The sequence below is a fragment of the Nannospalax galili genome, unplaced genomic scaffold (assembly GCF_000622305.1).
Source record: "Nannospalax galili isolate Female #2095 unplaced genomic scaffold, S.galili_v1.0 scaffold690, whole genome shotgun sequence".
Taxonomy (NCBI): Eukaryota; Metazoa; Chordata; class Mammalia; order Rodentia; family Spalacidae; genus Nannospalax; species Nannospalax galili.
The window spans coordinates 2,645,543-2,666,519 of record NW_008329288.1 but is presented as its reverse complement, the minus strand read 5'-3'; the positions used below and the strand labels follow the sequence as shown (position 1 = coordinate 2,666,519).

The 20,977-nt window shown below is 43.7% G+C and overlaps 1 protein-coding gene across 7 annotated transcripts in view; it reads left to right on the top strand.

The window, feature by feature from the left end:
- The window catches only part of Pknox2 (PBX/knotted 1 homeobox 2), a 269,298-nt gene that overhangs the window by 219,705 nt on the left and 28,616 nt on the right, over positions 1-20,977 (top strand). For all 7 annotated transcript variants that reach the window (XM_017798628.1, XM_008834956.3, XM_008834965.3 and 4 more), the window contains 2 exons: positions 3,604-3,775; positions 16,400-16,588. In XM_017798628.1, the coding sequence (XP_017654117.1) occupies positions 3,604-3,775; positions 16,400-16,588 (361 nt within the window). The remainder of the gene's footprint in view (positions 1-3,603; positions 3,776-16,399; positions 16,589-20,977) is intronic.

The following is a 20,977-nucleotide window of genomic DNA, read 5'->3' as shown; positions in this document are numbered from 1 at the left end:
TTTTTGAGACAGGGTCTCCCTGTAGCCCCAGCTGTCCTGGAACTCACTATGTAGACCAGGCTGGCCTCAAACTCACAGAGATCCACCTGCCTCTGCCTCCCAAGTGCTGGGATTAAAGGCGTGCGCCACCACGCCCGGCTCAAAAATATAATTTTTTTAAAGAAAGAAAATGCCCCAAGATGGGCTAGGGCCTATCTCAGTGGGTGAGTACTTACCAAGCATGCAAGAGGCCCCAAATTCCATCTCTAGCAGTTCAAAAACAAAACAATAGAACCCCAGGTATGTGCACCCCCCATATCCATTCTACCCTGGCCCACCTACAAGCCTGACTCTGTGACTCTGTCTGAGGCCTACAAAGTACCTCTTATCCTGATGCTCTTTTAGCCTCATCTTTTCCACTCCCCTCCTGCCCACCTGGCTCCCTCACACTCAGCTACATTTCCTGAAGTAAGCCGTGTTTTCAAGTGCTTTGCTTTCCTCTCCCTCAGCTTTTTGCATGGCTGCCCCTTCATCATTCCAGGCTTAACTTAAATGTCACCTCCTTTGAGAGGCCCTCCCTGACCATTCTAAAGAAAGCTGCTCCTCCCTGCAGAGGCAAGGATAGGGGCAGAGAAGACCTCCTCTTCCTACCCCTAGTGCTTATAGCTGGGGCATTCACTCCCAACATGGTTCCACCCACCCACCCCACATGTCACTCATGCTGTGTACACAGAACATACAACTCAGCACACATATTACATACAGGTAAGGCACACACTGTACTCATGGCATACAAAGTCTGACCCCCCCCCCAAGTTGCATGCACACAGCTCTACATATACATGTACTGCATGAACACATCACATGCACATACAGTGAAACACACAGGGTGGCACACCACAATCATACGCTCACTCTGTTAACAGCCTGCATTCAGCACATGTGCATAAGCACATGTACAGACATGGTACACACACACACACACACACACACACCTCTCTATTCAGCAGTTGCCTCCCCTCCTTCCAGCCAGTGAAGAAGGAGTGCGTGGTGACTGCACTGCTGCCATAGGTCGGGGCACGGGCTGCACCCCCACCACCTGGCACGATGCTGTGGATTATTAGTTCCTGGTAATTTAGTGCCCTTGTACAGAGTCGATTTGTGCCTTTCATTCCTAATTGATCTAGTGGCTGTTTAAATGGCAGCAGGCATCTGTTGAGAGTAGGAAGGTTCATAAGGCGCAATAATTCATAACACCGTCTGGAATTTGCCTTTCATGGCCCTCAGCTAAACCACTGCAGGGCTCTGCTTAAATTACAGCCACTGAGGCTTTCTTTGGTATTCCACTCAGGGCCAGGAGAATCTTGCATTAAACTGGGATCAGGTTAGATTAGACTATAATATGCCGCAGTATTAGAGGCTGCAAATGAAGACTTATACTGGAGTTTAACCCCTTCACCTGGTGTTCTCTTTAACTCCAGCTGGGTGGCTAAACTCACCATTGTTTTTCTCTGCCAGCTCTTTACCTGGTACAATAGAGCTTCTGGCAATTTAGGGATGCACATGATCCACCCTTAAATATCAACTCTCTCTTTGCAGCCTTGGGGCCCAAGAGTTTACGCATCAGCTCTCTAAACAAGGGTCAGGGAGATGTCTACGAAGCCCTTATCTCCCTTCAACCTCACTAGAGTCTGAATAGAAGGATTCGGGCAGGGTGGGTGTGATGGCATGAAGCTAAGCCCCGTCTGTTTCTGCCCAGAATTGTTAGAGTTCCAGGATACGACAGGCACCAGGGGTTCCCTGACCCACAGACCGATGCTGAAAATACTGTGCTGGGTGGATGCTGTTCTGGTCTCCGTGTGTCCAATCAGTGTGCCATGACAGTGGCAGGAGAAGTAAAGCCTTTTTTCCTTTTTAGGACTTCAAAATGTTGGTCACTAGCCACATGTGGCTATTTAAATTTAAATTAATTAAAATTCAATAAAATTTAAAATGCATTGTCTTAGTTGCACTAGCTATATTTCAAAGGTCTATTGGCCTCCTGTGGCTGGCAGTTCCTGTATTGGACAGTGCAGATCACCGAGCATTTGTACCACGGCAGAAAGTTCTATTGGGCAGTGCTAGTTAGTATATCCCTCTGGCAGGGGCCCAGTAGCCAGTTCCAGTACACATTTCTCCTCTTCCTCTCCCAGGAAACTGCTTTGTGGGAAATAAAGGAGCAAATGTTGTTGGTCACGGTGGTACACATCTTTAATTCCAGCACTTGGGAGGTAGAGACAGGCAGATCTCTGTGAGTTCAAGGCCAGCCTGGTCTATGTAGTGAGTTCCAAGCAAGGGTTACATAGTGAGACCCTGTCTCAAAAAATAAACAAACAACAACAACAACAAAAAGAATCAGAAGCTGTCATCTTCGTTGTCTGAGGAAACAGACTAGGATGTGTAGATGCTTTCTTAGAAGACAGGGAAAGGGAATAGGGCTCTCCAGAGTCCAGAGTCAACAGCCTAGGCACACACATAAGTATGTGCTGAAGAAATAAGTGTGATATGTACTTATGCATGCAAATAAGTGTATTAACAAATATTTGTGAGGATCCATATACTATGATATATACATATACATAAATATCCATATACTATATAGTCCAGACTCTGGACTATCAGGGGTGAATAGGTGGGCTTGCTTCCTGTTCGCTTTCTAGAGAAATAGGCAGATGATAAACAAACGACCCAGGGCTTTGGAGAAAAGGTGTACAGGTAAGGAGTCATCAGAGAAGCCCCCAGTAAATGCTGATCTCTAGGCTAAGAACCATAGAGCCATTTAGGTAAGCACTTCTGCTCCCACAGACATATCCAAGAAGCACACGCACATAGTTTACTCCTTCATTCAGCCACTTACCAAGTATTTATTACATGCCTGCTATCAGCATACATGGCAGAATTCTTGGACTACAACAATCATTAACACAGGGACTATTAATCGAAAAAAAAAACAAATGACACAAATAGCCATTTAAGTACAACTATGCTAAGGATGTGATGATAGAAAAGTTCAGGGAGTTGTTACATACATAACTAGGATATTTGACCTAAACTGAGTCTGTCAACAGACAAGGTAGGTGAAGATATCTGCCCACTATGTGTGGATGAGTTTGGGGACTCATATACTTCACCCTATGCATCTGCTGCCCTCAGCTGGCTCCAGACAGTGTGTGTGTGTGTGTGTGTGTGTGTGTGTGTGTGTGTGTGTCCATTACCTAAATGGATCTGTGGATCTTAGCTTGCATGTCACCTAGCGCAAACATTCACATTCAGAAATTCTCTAGATATTTCCCACATTTCTTTCCTGGCTGATGCTGAGTCTAAAATGGACATCTACTTCTCTGAAGGGTTGTAACCTTTCCATGCAGTTTATCTGACCAAAGAAAAAAGGTAGGAGGCCTCTGAGGTGCCAGAACTGGGCCTTCCATGCCAAGGAACAAGATGCTGCCATCCAGGCAGACCCTGGGGACAAGGGACATTCTCAAGCAGTTGGACCTTGGGGGAGAGAAGTGATGGACCATGGGAATGGGAGCCTGCAGCAGGTCTCTGTGTGTGCACATGTGTGAGTTCTTGATGTCCCCACAGGCACCCTCTTTTCCCGCTCCTGACGCTGCTGTTTGAGAAGTGTGAACAGGCCACCCAGGGCTCTGAGTGTATCACCTCTGCCAGCTTTGATGTGGACATCGAGAATTTTGTCCACCAGCAGGAGCAGGAGCACAAACCCTTCTTCAGCGATGACCCAGAACTGGACAATTTGGTAAAGACCCTCTACCTTACACCCTGGCTAAAATCTTCCTTCCCTCTTATCACCTTCCCCCAAATACCCTAAGACTCTTCCTTTCATTAATTTATTTGGCAAAACGTTTTGAGTGGCCACCATGGAATAGGAGCTCTATATATTATTTCATGGTTGAAAATTAATTCCACATTTTAAAACTAAGATTCTAGCTACAGGCTTTGCTGCCAAAGTTCTCTCCATTTCTACCCCTGGTGGTACCAGCATCTGACCACCTGCCTCCTTCTAGTTCAGACAAGTGGAAGGAGGGTGGGGTAATAGCAGCCAGAATGTCAAAGGTAACTATTCCAAGTTTGCACAGAGAAGCTGGTGACTGTATGCTACCGTGGTTGAGGGAGGACAGATATGTAAAGGTAAGAGTCATGTTCAAATATGTCAAAACAGACAAAGACCTGGAGAAAGAGTCGTGCTGGGAGGACCAACAGAGGTCTTGCACATTTAGTGGACACAGTAAATCATGCTCCCAAACAGTTCGCTACCCAGATAATCTCCATATCCCATAAAATACAAGTTCCTGGACTGTGCCAAGGAATTGTGATTGGTAGATTCAGAGGGGGCCTGTGAACCTCCATTTTATATTGCCATGACGACAGCCATCATCAGAGTTGGTGGCTCCTGGGTTGGATGGTATCTGAAATTCTCATCTAGCCCTGGGAATTCTGCTGCAGGGGGTGTTGGAGAAGCCACTGCATTTGTTCATCACCCTGAATAGTCCTCTTGGAATTATTAAGCACAGCTCCTGGTTTTCCTATGGGTGAATTGCCCAGATTATGCATAGTGATTTTTGGAAACTCTGCAAAATTCCTTCCCACATCAATTGATGGTAGTGCTGACCTCTCACACCCAGAGTTTAGCTGATACCTGCTCCCCAAAAGAGAGCAGAATTAGGAAAGCAAACATAGCCACAAAAGGGAAGTAAAATACATGCTCTCTCTCACATACACTCATACACATTAACACATATACAAGCTTACACACACATGCATAAGAACACACATGTACATACTAGAGGCACCTGCACATGTACACACATGTACAACATATGCAAACATGCACACATATACACATACACAAAGCATCTGCAGAAAAGATGTAAATGATTTTGATATTATTCTGGGCTATGAATTAGCCACACCACTGCTTCTCTCAGAGTTAAATGCAGTACTTTATGGAGTTCAGGATAGTACCAGGCAAGCCCACCCTGACTTGGAAATTTGTGAAGTGTTGTAATGAGGCCATCATTTAAGAGTGTGAGCAGGCCTATGAAAGGGAATGCATATTTGTTGGTTGTCAGGGGTATTGGTAGGGGCACTGAAAGTCCCAAATCTATCTTTCTTCATCCCTGGCCCTCCTTCCCTGGCAGGCATTGAGCAGCCTGACTTCCTAGGAGCCTTGGTTGCAATCTCTGAAATCCCCAGGAAAGCTTCTGGTGTGTGGGTTCTACAGTTGGTAACTGTCAGAGCCAGGCTGGTTTGACCCTGCCTTGCTCTTAGGCTAATCAGGATCAGAAGATTCTACATTTGGAAAACAAGTCCTCAGAGTCCAGACCCAGGCAGCAATGGATCCAGGAAATGAGGCAGCCAGACCTTTGTACAAGTTGGGATGGACCTGCACCAGGGCCCACTGGCCTTATGTGACACAAAAAGAAAAGGAAGCCTAAGTTGGTAAAGAGAGACCTAAAACCAGACTAAGTAATGTGAAGGAATTTAAACCTTCTTAGGAAGTAAGGAAGCCTGGAGACATAAACCTCACATGCCTTGCCCATCCCTACCAGACTATATATATATATATATATATATATATATATATATATATATAGAGAGAGTTTTTTGAGAGAGAGAGAGAGAGAGAGAGAGAGAGAGAGGAGAGAGAGAGAGAGAGCCATAAGAGACAGCCTCTCATTCTAGCACAGCCTGGGAAATCCAAGCAGTGGTCAAGTCCATTAGCTGCCCTTACCAACCCTGCCTGGGACTCTGAAATCAATCAGATTTCTTGGTTTAGTTCAATGAAACTGAATTTAGTGCCTACTGTGTGACAGCCCTGACATGAGGACATAGGTTGTGGAAACTGCTCTTATGGGCCCCAAGCCTCTGGCATCCTCTGGTCTTCTGTCTCCAGTGAGAGGGCTGGAAGTGGTCCAGTTGCTGTAACAGTCCTCGGTAGGCCTATCTTATTGTGTGGACCTGATTTAGCCACAGTCAAGGACTAGTTGGTTGGTTGGTTAGTTGATTATGCAAATGAGAGGTTTGAAAGGGTACATTACACACACACATATATATTATATGTATAATATATATGTATATAAAAATTGAGTCTAGCATCTATTGTCTGTATGACCTTGATGGCTGAATTCCTTTGAAGTTTGGTTTCCTCATCTATACAGCAAATGCCTTCGGTGATTGTAATAAAGTAATGAGTTGGCTCATAGGCTTGGCCTTTAAAAACATTTTGCATCTGAGGATTAATCTCAAATGCAATGTCACTATGGTATGGTGTTCCAGATTCCCGACCTCACCTCCTGGCTATCAAAAGACCCAGAAACTTTTGGAGTGGGGGTAAGGAAATCAAACAGTGCCTTTTACCACCAGTTCCTAGTCCTGTGTCAAAAGGAGGAGATACAGAGGCCAAGCACAGGAGCCATCATTAGAACAAGAATCATGTCGCCAGCACAGCCGAGATGCACATAATTAGAAATTAGAAAAAGGTCAGATCCCGTTATTACCAGCTCAATCAGCTGCCGAGTGCCACAGCCAGTTAATTTGGCATCTGTATTTTTTACAACCCCGCACACGTAGCCCAACGGACTGTAACTCTTTCTCCGGACAGATATACTGCGCAGCAGAGCAGGGACATAAAATGAGGGACCCCAAGCAAATGAGCTGAGATAATTGAGAGATTTATTTTATATATATATATATGTGTGTCAGGGCAGCTTTCCTTTGCCCTTGAATATTGACTTTCATAGATGGGATTGTCAGGAGGGCACTTAGGTCCCCCAAATCTTTGCCACTCGGAAAGTCCCCTTGCAACACCCCTACCCTGGGCCTTCCAGACCCCCTCTGGCCCTCCCCTGCTTTCTCCCACCTTTTGGACATCCCCAACGGGTCTTCTCTCACCCCCAGCACTTTGCCTGTCTCACCTTCCCAAGCTCCTCACTGTCTCCCAGAGCTGCTTTTCCAGACAAATCTCCATGGAAACAGCTGAGTCAGCTCTTTCAGAGCTGCCCCAAATATCTGAGAGGGTCCCAGTTGCAGATTTCTGAGCAAGCTTCACAGCGTCTCTACTGGTGGCAAACGGAATCACAAAAAGTTCAGGGGAGACGCAATCCTAGAAGAAGCAAGTCACCTCCCACCCCCATTTTATAGCTAGGGAGCCTACAGTCACAGAAGAGATGTAACTCCTCAGGGCCAGAACCCTGGTCTCAGACTCCTGATTATGTGCTCCTCCCACTGTCACTCCCCCTCTCCCTGGTGGCAATAAAGTACTCACTTGCAAATAAGACAGTGCCACCAATAATATCTTTCCCAGGAGCCCCCACTATGGCCCTCTCTGCTTCCATTTCTATGCCGTGGGTGCAGCCTCCCACCCACAGGTGGCTAAGCTGTAATCCCTGGTGAGTCCTCTGGGGTCTGCAGCAATCCTCCCCACATACACCCCGCCCCCCTGTGATCACCGGGCCTGTTTGTAACCTGGCTCAGAGATCAGATCCCCTCCTTGGGTCCAGCAGCCTCTGACTGGCACTTGGTAAAGTTTGTAAAATTTGCAAGTTCCCCAAACCCCTTTGAAAGGTAAAAGCTTTTTGTTTTATAAAATCTGATTTACAGGCCCCCAGTGCAAGGCCAAGGTTTTATATATTATGCAAGATTTCAAACTAAGGCTGTAAAACGTACGGTTTCAGTTTCATGCATGGAATTTTTTTATGTGTAAATTTTTTAACATTTATAGGGCACGTTTTAATGAGACTCTGGTGTGGCTCCAGGGACAGATTATAGCTGCCTGACCGCAAAGCCAGCTCCAAAATGGGGCCTCCCAGGCCCCTGGGCCCACTCTGAAGAGGCAGGTCCAGAGGCCAGAGGCTGGGAGTGAGGAGTCAAATGAAGGATTCAGCCCAGAACTCCAGGCCCACAGAGACTTCAGTCAGCCTTGATCTGAGAGTTACTCACCTCAGCCTTTAGTCCAGTCTCTCTGCCTGGAAGGAAACTGAAAACCCCACAGACACTAGGAAAGGGAAAGGGAAAGAAAATAAGAATATCAATGCTGGTGATAATTAACATTTATAGTGCACTTACCAGATACTATCCTAAATACTTTACGTCTATTATCTTATTTAATCTTCATTCCAAACACACAAGGCATGTATTAATATTATGCACATTTTATGCTTGCCTAGTATGCTGGAAGCCCTTGGTTCAATCCTCAGAGCTCTCTCTCTCTCTCTCTGTCCCTCCCCCCATATATATGAGTGTGTGTGTGTATATGAGTGTGTGTGTGCGTGTGTGTGCGTGTATGTGTGTGTGTCTGTGTGTGTCTGTGTGTGTGTGCGCGCGCCAGAAGTCAACATTGGGTGTCTTATTCAAACACTCTTCACTTTTTTTTTTTTTTAAATAGGGTCTAACTGGTCTGGAGCGCACCAATTCTGTTAGACTAACTAGCCAGTCAGCCCCAGGGATTCTCCTGTCTCTGCTTCCCCAGCTGTAGGATTACAAGTAGCTTTTTAATGTGGGTGCTGGGGGCTGAATTCAGGTCCTCATGTTTGCGCACCAAGTGCTTTACTGACTGAGCCAAACTCCTAGACCCAGTCAGTTCCCATCTTAAGAGGTGAAATCACACATACAAGACTGTGCAACTATGGAGAAGAAAGAAAAGAGAATTAATCATGAAACACAGCCCTACTCTAAACTGTTAGACAGACAGACAGACAGACAGACACACCCATAGCTAATGTCTCATGCTGCCTTTCTAGGAGCCAAGTCTTGTTTTAGTTCTTTTCTAGCAATACTTCATTCCATTTTCAGTATAACTCAGCCACTTTTTATTTATTTTGTGATACTAGGGGTCAAACCTAAGACCTTGCACATACTAGGCAAGCCTCTGCTACTGAGCTTCACCCCAAGACCATGGGAGCCACTATTGTTCTACTTCATAGGTGAGGAAACCAAAGTACAGGTTTAAGAATTGTTCAAGGTCTCAGAGTGGGCAGAAGACAGAAGACTCTCAGTCTCCAAACCAATGTCCTTGAGTTTCCTGCTTTGTTCTTTGATTCTCACAATAGCCCAGCAGGGAGCTATTATTATCCCCATTTAGTAGAGGGAGAAATCAAGGACCAAGGACCCAATAGCCAAGAAGTGGCATCTCTGGGACTTGAAGAAAATGTGTCTAACTAGAGAAGCCCAGCCTCTGAACTCTGGACCCCTCACTGCTTCTCAGATCCTGATGGCGTCCAAATAGAAGTGCCAGTCTTTGACTTAGTAGTGATAACTTGTCATGCATGATAGTTTCATAAAATATCCATTCATTTGGCAGTCCTCCAGCCCCTCACACTCACCTTTCTTCCATGTTCCCCTTTTTATTCTAATGATCCTACACTTCCAACTAGTCAAGCCAAGCTGGCCCAGATTGAAAAGATTCCTGATTAGAATTTAGCTTTGGTTGTCCCAGTGACCCACAGGAAATGTCAAAGCACAATTTAGGAATGCATGTTTATAAACTCCTTCTTCCGCATGTAAGGAGATGAAGGACTGGGAGGAGCTTTCCTCCGACACAGAATGGAGCTGGTTACTTAATCTCTGAGCCTCTATTTCCTTATCTTTAGCACAGTGAGAGATAATTTTGCCCCTATTCCTATGGTGAGGAGACTCAAATGAGATACTGGAGAGAGAAGCCTTTTGCAAATTGTAAACTGCTGTGTATACAAATGTTTTGAGAGGCAAGGAGTCACCTTCTTCAAATGAAGAGGCCAGGTCCTACACAAGAGGCAGCCGTTTAGAAAAGAATTTAAGGTGGAGAAGGGGGGGGCCTCGTTGGCATAAGGAATTGACATTTGTTGAATTGATACTATATATAACCAAAACATTTACAAACAATCTTATTCAATTTTCACAGCAATTTTAATGTGTATATATTATCACAATTATTTTCTAAGTTGCACAGATAAAGCTTAAGCTACTTGTCCAAAAGGCCCACATAGCAAATAATAAATTCAGGACATCACAATACATGCCTTCATAGAAAATAAGGCATACCTGTTTTGTGCACTTTCCTGGGACTGCAGGACTCATGTAAAGTGCCATGACACTACAATGTGAGGTTGCATCTTGATTTGTTATTTTGAAGAGGACTTCTGAGAAGAAGAAAGCCAAGTCTGTATTTTGAAACAGAAAGAGGAGAGAGAAACTGAAAGAATAAAAGCTGGGGGGTTGGAATGAGGGGCATTCATCACACTTGGTGGTGGCATTGAATTGAGCAGCATTGTTATTGCTCTGCAAGATTTAGGATAACTTTTTACATGATCTAAGTCATTTAGAAAAAGTGTTTAATAAATCAGCATTTTATTTTGACTTAGAGGCAAAGATAGAAAATTTAAACAACTAGGATGGAGGATGCTTTACTAAATGCCAAGATGTGGGAAACCAAAGAACAATACCCCAAAATTCTACCTGTGTTTATATTAAGCTACTGAAGTTGTAATTTTTCTCTTAATCACAATTTTAATTGTGTTTCTTTACGTTAATAATAAATTAACAATGTAAGACATTTTTAAAAATGTGGGGAAACCCTCAAGAATTATTTTTCTACTAGTGAATATAGGCTAGCCATAGGAAAGCCAATAGAATATGAAAAATTATTAAAAGAGCTTATATCTATATCTATCCATTTCTCTCTCTCTCCATATATACATTTGGGCCCTCAGGAGGTAGAGGCAGGAGGATCAGAAGTTCAAGGTCATCCTTGGCTATACAGGAAGAATTAGGCCAGCCCTTAGCTATATAAGACCTTGCCTCAACAAAGAAAGACAAAAGAAAAGAAAAAAATGCATTTGTTTCTCTGTGGGACTCTCTTGTGAATTAGAAATGTCTATTATCCCCATTTTACAACTGAAGAGACTGAGCTCAGAGAAGACCTGGAACTTGTTCCCTGGCACTGAGAGCAAACATTGGGCCTGGTCTCAAATCCAGGCTATGTGGCAGTGAACTCCACAGGCTTTCTGCCTCGCTTGCAGTCCCCTACTGCCCTCACGCACAGCACTGTCTATCTTTTCTCTAATATTGAAGAGGTCCTACATATTCATTGCCTCAGAGTACCATTATGATTTACTCTGCCTTCTTAAATCTTTAAACCAATTCTATTAGCCCATAAAAATGTAATCCTTCAGCTGTGCTTATCAGAGCCTATGATATGTCTACTTTGGGCCCCTGCACACCAGATCTAGTTAAAGCATACTATGCATGTGCTGCATTTGAGCAAAGCATTATATATATGTATATACTTTGTTTAAGTTATCTATATTTTTGTTCTTTTTGCATAACCAATACATATTGGTTATATACTTAAATGAACGCTTTTTGGTGTGCATGTGTGTGTGATAGTATATGTATTAATTTATATATACCTGTGTATGTGTCTATTCATCATAAAACTAATTTTTTAAATGTTGATTTATAATGCAGAATATGGCTGGGGACCCCGCTTGGTGATAGAGTACTTGCCTACCATGTGAGAGGCCCTAGTTCTATATGCAGCAACCCCTCCTTCATAAAAAAGGGCAGGATGGTCTCATTAATAAGACCATGTCCTGGTGTATTTGCACAGTGCCCTCTCCTTGCAGAACCCCTTCCAGCACAGCCAATGAACTGAGGTAAAAAGTTCTGATGTTTAAAGACTCAGAAAATGAAATGACCTGACAATCCTGCCCTCTCTTTTTGCATGAGGACACAGTCCATGTTGGTAAAGGTGTCCTGACCCCTAAAGTAAAAGATGAGAAATCAGAGCAGATGAAGAGGGGACATTACCAGAGACGGTTCTGGAAATCCCAATTTTTAATGTCCCCAAAGGTATTCAGTTTCTAGAACCCCACAATTGTACTAAGCGACTTCCCCCAAAACCATCCACCCTTTACATTGCCGTTTTATCTGCCTGTCTGAATTCTGAGAGTCTGTAGAAGTTAGGTAAAGCAACTTAGGCTCAACGATAAGGCCATGTGGCTTCATATCACCCACCAGCTCTGTGACTTTAGGAAGAAAAAGTATCTGTAGCCTACATTTTGTTCTATAAAACATAGACAGTAAGGGTACTTACCTGCAGAGGGGATTGTCTGGAATAAATAAGACAGTGCATGGAACAGGCTTAACAGTGCCAGACATAAAATAAGAAATGTTCCTCTATTGATGTCAAGCCATCCACAATATCTGCTAAGCACCTTATACTATACTAATTATTTTGTTAGATGTAAGATAAGACCTTCAAGGCCAAAGTTGAGTAGAAAATTTAGGCAAAAGCAAGACTTTCTTAAGTACCTAGTTCTACTTTTTTGGTCCAAACAATCTACACTAACATCACCACTTTCCTGTTTAACTAGGTCTGTTCATTGTCACTCAGGCTCAGCCCCATAAAAGTGGCACTTCATAGGCTGAGACTTTGTGTCAGATCCATGCATATAGTTTCTGTCTATGACCCTTAGTCCAATTTGGTACTCCAAAACCCTTAATCAGCTGGGCTCAGCTCTTGACCATCAGATAATCCACAAGTCCACCCCAGGGAATGGTAACTCTCAACTTGACATGTCAGTAAGGCTCAGAAAATGTTGCCACTGGCTTCAAGCTACCTTGCTGTATGTGAACCTCATAGAGTTCTTTGGGAGAGATTTTCTTTCTTAAAATATTTTACTTATTATTTTTATTTTATGTGTATGAATGTATTGCCTGCATGTATCTAAGTGCACCCATGTTGTGCAGTGCCCACAGAGATCAGAAGAGAATATTGGATTCCACTGAAAATGGAATTGTAGATGATTGTTAGCCACTATGTGGGTTTTGGGAATCAAACCTGGGTCCTCTGCAAGAGCAGCCAGTGCTCTTAACCACTCAGCAATCTCTCCAACCTCTTGTTTCGTGTGTGTGTGTGTGTGTGTGTGTGTGTGTGTGTGTGTGTGTATGTGTGTGGCCATACATAAGTGTATGTGTATATGAAGGCCAGAGGACAGCCTTGGGTATCATTTCTCAAAAGCTCCCTACCTTGTGTTTTGAGATAGGGTCTCTTATTGGCCTGGGGATTGCCAATTGGGTTGGTCAGCAAGCAGAGGGATCCTCTTGGCTCTGCTTTTCCAGACCTGGGATCACAAGCACACACCACCTACCATGACTGACTTCTTTAATGTGTGTTTTGGGGATCAAACTCAGGTCATCACGCTTGTGTGTCAAGAGCTTTATCAACTGAACTATCACCCCAATCCCTCTTGTTTCATTTTTATATCCTACGAATTTGTCAACTAGGCATCATAATGCCACCCAAAATTGGGAGGCTGGAACTGGAATCTCCCACATAGTGCCTGTGTCACCACAAGTGCATATGGAAAGGCAATAAATCTGTCTATATATTTTTACTTTTATTTTGATGTGATTATACATTTACATATAATTATAAGAATTAATATGAGAGATCCTTTACCTTCTTCTATAATCAGAGCAAAATTTCACAAGCAGGAATAATCCACCAACGTTATTCATATTTCAACAATTTTGCATGCACTCACATGTGTGGACATACACGTGCCAAGTTCTATGCAATTTTGTTACATGTTTAGATTCATATAGCTGCATTACAGTCAAGGTGCGAACAGTACCCTTTCTCCCTTGTTCTACCCCATCAACCACTAATCTGTTCTCCATCTCTGTGATTTTTGTCATCTCAAGGATGTTATATAAATGGCATTGTGTAGTTAGTATATATTTCCTTAAGATTGGTTTTTCCTTTCTTAGCATGATTCCCTGAGCTACATCCAAATTGTTGAGTACATCAATAGTTCATTCCTTTTTATTGTCAAATTGTAGTCTGTGAAATGGCTGTACCTCATTTGCCCTCTTCCACTTTGGGTTCATTCAAAATAAAGCTGCCTTGAGCATTCATGTGTAGATGTTTGTGTTTTATTTCTCTAGGATAAATACCTACAAGTACAATTTCTGGGTCTTGTAAGGAATTGTCATATTGTTTTCTCCAGTGCCTGCACCATCTTACATTCCCACCAGCAATGTATGAATGATGGATGGTCTAGTTCCTCCACCAGACTTTGTCATCACTTTTTAATTGTAACTATGCATATGTGTATATAGAGATTATCTTGCTGTGGTTTCAATTAGCATTTTCCTAATGGCTAATGACATTGAACATCTTTCCATTGCTTGTTTGCCTTCTGTATAATCCTCTTCAGCAAAATGTTTGATCACGTCTTTTGCCCATGTCTAATTGGGTTGCTTGTTATTTTGCTATTTAGTTTTAAGAGTTCTTTTTATATTCTAGCTACAAGTCCTTCCCCAGATATGTGCTCTGTAAATATTCTCTCCAGTCCATAGTCTTTTCATCTTCTTTAAAGTATCTTTTTGAGATCAAATTTTTTTTATTTTAGCAAGCAAATCATTTTCCATTTATAGATTATGATTTTGCTGTCAAGTCCAAGACCTTTTCGCTAAATACTACATGTGAAGATTTTCTTCTATTTTTGTTTTTTTCTAAAAGTGTTACAGTTTTGTATCTTATATTTAGGTCTCTGTTCTATTGGAATCAATTTTTGTTTTAGATGTGGAGTTTAAATTAAGGTTCAGGTTTTTGTTTGTTTGCTTATTTATGGGTGTCCAATTATTCCTGCACCATTTGAACAACCCTTTTTTGAAAATCAATTTGGCTTTATTTGTCATGAGCCGTAATAATAATAGATAGATAGATAGATAGATAGATAGATAGATAGACAGATGGATGGATTTTTTTTTTCCCTGTCACTCTTGGGAATTCATACTGAGGGAAAAATGTAGAAGCGGGACAAAGCTATACACTTAGAAAATAGTCTCTGTAAGTGTGTGTGTGTGTGTGTGTGTGTGTGTGGTGTGTTTCTGGAGATCAATTCTAGGACTCATATCTGATTAGGCAAGTTTTCTACCACTGAATTAGATCTACTTTGCCCTCCAGCCTTACTCTGTAACATTTTACAAAATAAAACTGAAAAATTGGATGTAATCAAAATGCCTAACAACAGGGAACTAGTTAAATAAGGTACAGACATGGAGTCACATGTGACTATTGAAAACATATTTACTCAATAATTCTCACCCATTCAATATTTATTCTATAAATAAAATAACAGTGAGCAAATGAGACACCATCCATGCCTGCTCAAGGCCCACAGTCTCCAAGAGAGAGTAGAAACAAGAATTCTGGCCCTTAGAAAAGCATATTTGATCAGCTAAGGAAAAAAACATAAAACAGAATTATATGTGCAAGGTTATTGAAAATTGATTAAGGAAAAATGCATATGGGATAGCAAGATGGCTCATTGAGTAAAGACACTTGCCTAAAGCCTGACAAACTCAGTTTGACCCCTGACCCCTGAGATCCACATGGTGGAATGGAGAAAGCTGATTTCTACAAATTGTCCACAGACCCCTATGTGTGTGCCATAGCGTACATACACACAAATAAGCAAATAGATAGGTAAATAAATAAATGTAAAAAATGCATGTGGGGGAAACCACACAACGTCTCTCTTTTAGGGTGATTGTGTCAAAGACAGGTTTTGTTTTTTTTTATCCTTTTTTTTTTTCCCCATACCCTCCATGATATTTTCTTTTTGTGATAAAAAGAACAAGCTAGGTGTAGCGATGTATGCCCATAATTCCTAGACTTGAATTCAAAGTCATCCTCAGCTATGTAGGAGATGGATGCCAGTTTGGGACAGATGAGAGCTTGTCTCAAAAAAATTGATGAAATAAAAAAAAAACTCCAAATAATAACAATAAAAACAACAAAGAGCAAAGCTTCAGTGCCCAGCTAAGTCACACTGGATTATCCAGTCCATCAGCAGGTATCAGTGGAGTGAGGTAGTCTGTATCACATGAAGCACAGAGAATATAAGTTTAAGAATAGGCAGACCCTGACCTCTGAGGCATTTTTAAGAAATTATGATCTCAGTCTTCCTGTGTCTGTTTAGTGCTTCACACTTTGTAGCCTGCTATGATGTGTAGTTGTTGGGAAAGGTGTAATTAGCATTGTTAGACACTAAGGTGCAGAGAGTTTAAGCAACTTACCAAGTCGCATAAACAATATATGGCAGGCCTGGAACTTGGACCTGGGGCTTCTATTGCCAAGGTCAGTGCTGTTCTCAGAATACCACAATTGCATCAAAAATAGCTGTGACAACAGTAGGCTAAACACGAGTAAATAATCAGCAGGGAGTCATATGGAGAGTTTAAACCATGTGGTACAAGCACGAGCCTACAGCAAGGATGGGCTCCTGTCCCCTGCCAAGATTGGGGCTGGGGGGCTTGGCAGGGAGGGGAATGTAATAGTGATACCTGGGCTTACAACTCCTCCTCTCCCCAGATGGTGAAGGCAATCCAGGTCCTGAGGATCCACCTGCTAGAGTTGGAGAAAGTCAATGAACTCTGCAAGGACTTTTGCAACCGTTACATCACCTGCCTCAAAACCAAGATGCACAGCGATAATCTGCTCAGGAATGACCTCGGGGGGCCCTACTCCCCCAACCAGCCCTCCATAAACCTTCACTCACAGGTAACACACAGGGCTGGGTCTTGTCTCCTAAGCCAATGTGTAGAAAGATCTGAAAGACACTAGTGATCTGGGCAAAGCAATTTGAGTCACTGGATCCTTCCACCATGATATCCTCCTCTCTCCACTAGGCAGCAGTCTCCTGGTTTTGTTTGTTTGTTTGTGACAGGGTCTTGCCATGTAGCTCAAGCTAGCCTTGAATTCTTGATTTTCCTTCCTCAGCCACCATGCTCAGCTAGCACAATCCCTTTTTACATAGACCCCACCTGCCAGGGTACCAGTATCCTCTAAATGACCAACTATAGGAGAGTCAGTGTCCAAAGCAATTCCCAAGCTCAAGATTTACCAAGAAATGAGTAATCTCTGGTTCATGAAGGAAAAGTACTTGCCTGGAGGACATCTGGGAAGGGCAGACTCCCAGTAAAATGCCTCCTTTAAAAGACATGAACAGCAGCTCTCGGCATTCCTGGAAGGAGAGTCGGGAAACTGATCCTTCTCCAAATCCTGCCCTCCTAACAGATGAAGACAGATTCCACAGGACTGCTTCTCGTTGCTCATCTTCTACTTGTGCACCCTAACTTGACACCTCTGTCCCCTTAAGGTCCAGGACCACTGAAAATATCACCTCCACCAAACCCTTCCCAAGATTCCCCTGCCACCTACGTCCTGGGAACTGGGGGATGATGAAATGGTACCTATAAGTGCCTATAGTGCTTACAGGAAAGAGTGGGTCCTTCTCTACAGGACAGAAAACTGACTGGTTATTCCTGTGTAACCCCCCCCCCGCATCTACATAAGCTGTTAGGTTCACATCTTTATTTCCCTCTCCTTGAGTTCCTAAAGTCCAAAAAACTGGTACAGATGCCTATGGGAGGTTCATAGAAGCCCTTCCTCTTAGATAGCCAGAGGTTGGGATACAGGTTAACATACTAAGAATGAGTGGTGAAAGGTGCTACAAAGGATGCCCGAGAGGCTGTCATTTTTATTTGGGGTGCACAAGGACTCAGGTTGGCAGGGGGAGGGACACGCTTTGCACATTGTGACTGGCACCTCCAAAGATACACTGGGTATCACATAAAGCCCACCCTAGCAGAATCTCTCTGGGACTTGATATTGAGTGCTGCATAGTACATGGGGCAAGAAGTTTATTTCCTCTTCGTAGTGCTTAAAATCACCAAATCACTTTATTACAGATCTAAAACCAGCAGCCCAGGCTTCTGCTGGCTAATATTCTCTTGAAATAGACTCATTCCTTCAGAGTCTTATTGTACTTTCCCTTATGATCAAAATTAGCAAGAAACTTGCATAAAAGAGGACAATAATTGCTCAACGAGCATCTCGTTTGTAATTTATTAGTTTCTATTATTGTGGGTTACCATGGTGACGCTGCGCAGCCCCGGTGACGGGAGAGATGTAAGATAGGAGCTGAGGAGGCTGTGAGGCCTCACCAAATGGAGATGCACATTTTTATCAGTAATTTTCATGAAAATAATAAGTGAGGAGTTAATGAGATGGAAAGCCATCCTGTGGCTATTGTGAATTTTTTTTAAGTGTTGATCTAATTAGAATGCATCGGTCAGGAAAAGTAATGAGGATTTAGTGCCTCACAGAGATGTGAGGATCATATCAGAAAATTAGCACAAGTCTTTGGAAATAATCAGGTCCTTGGAGAGGCACTGGATTTCCCCTCCTGGGCCCTCTGACTCTACCTTGAGCTCTGGAGTTGGGGGTGTAGCAAGGTAGCAGGGGCTAGGGGTAAGGAAAGAAGGGCAGCAGGCTTAACAGCCACAGTGGCCCCTCAGGGTTGAGGGTCTGAGGCTGAAAAGCTAGGCTGAAGAAAACTGGGGTTTGCAGGAAAGTGGAGTTTGTAGGAAGGGGAATGTGGACTCTGGATGATCCAGGTGTCACAGCTGCTTCCTGTGAAAACCGGAGCTCTAGGAGCATGCCAGGATCAGTACCTCTAAGCTTTAAGGAAAGAAGACAGGACTCTGATTCCTATTACCAGAGCATCAGATCCCTGCCTAAGCAGGAGGCGGGCTCTGTGATAGCCCTTGCAGAAAGGCCTCTGATCCCAGGGAAAGAGAAACTCAGACAACTGGATGAAAACAAAGATACCCAGCCAGGTATTCCGACTTGGTGTAACTCAAGTTAGTCTCCACATTTCCTCTGATTGCCACTGCCTCCTTCCCTCAGGCTCCAGCAGGGAAATAAGGGAAGAGCTCATGCTCTCCAGCCTTCCCTGGCCATGCTTAGCCTTGCTCCACACCTGTGCTCCACTTAAGCGCCTGCTTATAGATTTGTCTCCCTGGAGTCTGTGTGCTCTACAGACCCTGACTGCCATAAGGGCTTTTGCATCTGCCCACGGGATAGTCAAGGCCTTATAGGTCCAGCTCCCATTCCTTGGCCAGACTGCTCCAGATACTGCAACCATTTCCCTATGCCTATCTGTTCAGGGAGCAGTTCTCCATACCCAGTCACCCTTCTTTACAAGGCCACACCAGCATCTTCCCCAGAGTAATGACAAGGCTACTCCTATGGAGGTATCTCTGACCCCCTTCCAGAATAGTCCTTTGCTTCTCTCAGCTGATGGTCCACCGTTAATGCAGCCAGCATCACATATTATTTTAGATGAGACAATGCATATCTGTCTCACTTTCCTCTCCTATATAACACATGTTGTTTGCATCGACAGCATTTTATATATTTGAAATCTCCAAACCATTTCACTGTGGATCTAAAATTAGCTGCTCATGCTTCTGCTTGCTAATAGTCTCTTGAAATAGACTCATTCCTTCAGTACCTGGCTGAGGCCATTGTGTCTTCTGTATGCTCGATGGCCAGTAGGCACTGGTTGACTAAAGTGACACAGTGAGGTGGGGGACAGGAGAAGGAGGAGGGAGGGGAAAAAAGAAAGGGGAAGAAAGACAAACACAGAGGGTTAGCATCTTTCAGGAGAGAGGTAGAGAAATTGAATATTGGTAGGAAAAAGCAGTGAAGAGAAGACAGAGTAACACCAACAGAGGCAAAGGGGGGTGAAGTGAGGGCAGAGGCTGAAAGACAGTTGAGAGAGGAATGGCCACTATAGTAGGACAAAGATTGTGAACCACCTAGAGTCAAGAAATTGATTGCTGAGAAGCAAGAATTTAGATTTGCTAATCAACTAGAAAAGGGGCAAAGAGGTAGAAGCCCAGAACAATCCTGAGGTGCTGGGCTTAGCAGCTGGCTAAGGAAACTGCTCTTAGCTTTGGGACTCTCCCGTGGCCTCTGGAGGAAGCTGCTAGTACATCTTCCCCATACAGGTGGGCTTCTCTCCAACTGGAAGGAAGCTCTGCTTTTCCAAAGTTGGCAGGGGGCGAGGGAAATGTGCACCAGTCGGACTTCTGTCCCATACTGAACATCCAGAGGACTTAGCTTGTGACTTTTCAGGCTAGGCAAGGACAAGGGAAGGTGGTCCACCTTGGAAGGATCATCACTTAGGTGAAAGTGACTTGTTCATAGTCTGGATGTATAGGATGAAGGCAAACAGGATGAGCCATGTGTGGTACCCCAAATCAAGCTCCTGTTGTCCCCCTGAGGCAGGACAGGACTTTTAGGAGTTCATCTAGGAAAGAGACCCTTGACTGCCAAAGGACATGAATCAGAGACTTTCAGTCAGTGTAAGAGGCAGGTCTCCAGAGCCAGCATGGGACAGGAAACTGAGTGGTTTGTGTGTGTGTGTGTGTGTGTGTGTGTGTGTGTGTGTATGTGTGGTACATGCCCTCATTTGTCACGCTCTAACCTTAATGTCCCCACCTGCCTGAAATAGCTGTCCTGAGCACTAGCCTGACCTGGGGAGGGGTGTTGCCCCTCTGGAACACGATCTTCCAGCTCAACATCCAGGCTGCCTGCCAGCTTTGTTGCAAACTGCTGCCTCATGGTTTTCCCTATGTGCTAATCATGCCTTGTATGGCAAGGTGGGAGACATTTTTGTTTTCCAATTGACAACCCCACTCCCAGAGGCCATGTTGTGCCCCTCCACTCACTCTGTGGGGTTTGGACTATTCCCCGATTGGCCTTCCATTTCTATACACCTCGGGTTTTCTCCGAGGTGGTAGAATGAAGGCAGGGAACTGGGAATACTGCTTCTGCCACACAGAGGAGCTAAGTAGTTTCAAGGATTTCAAATAGCTCATCACAGTTAGCTCTTTCCACCTTCCTAGGAAGCCATCCTGTCCTGCCCCCAGGCAGTGACACCCAGACATCCTGCAGAAGCAGCCTCCCCAGTAACACACTCTAGACTGGGCTGTGGGTTCTTTCTGCCCTTAGAGACAGAGCTAGAGAACCCAACTCTTGCCTCACTTGCTCACAACTAATTTGGTCTGAAATTCATCCCTCTCTTCATGAAAATTTAGA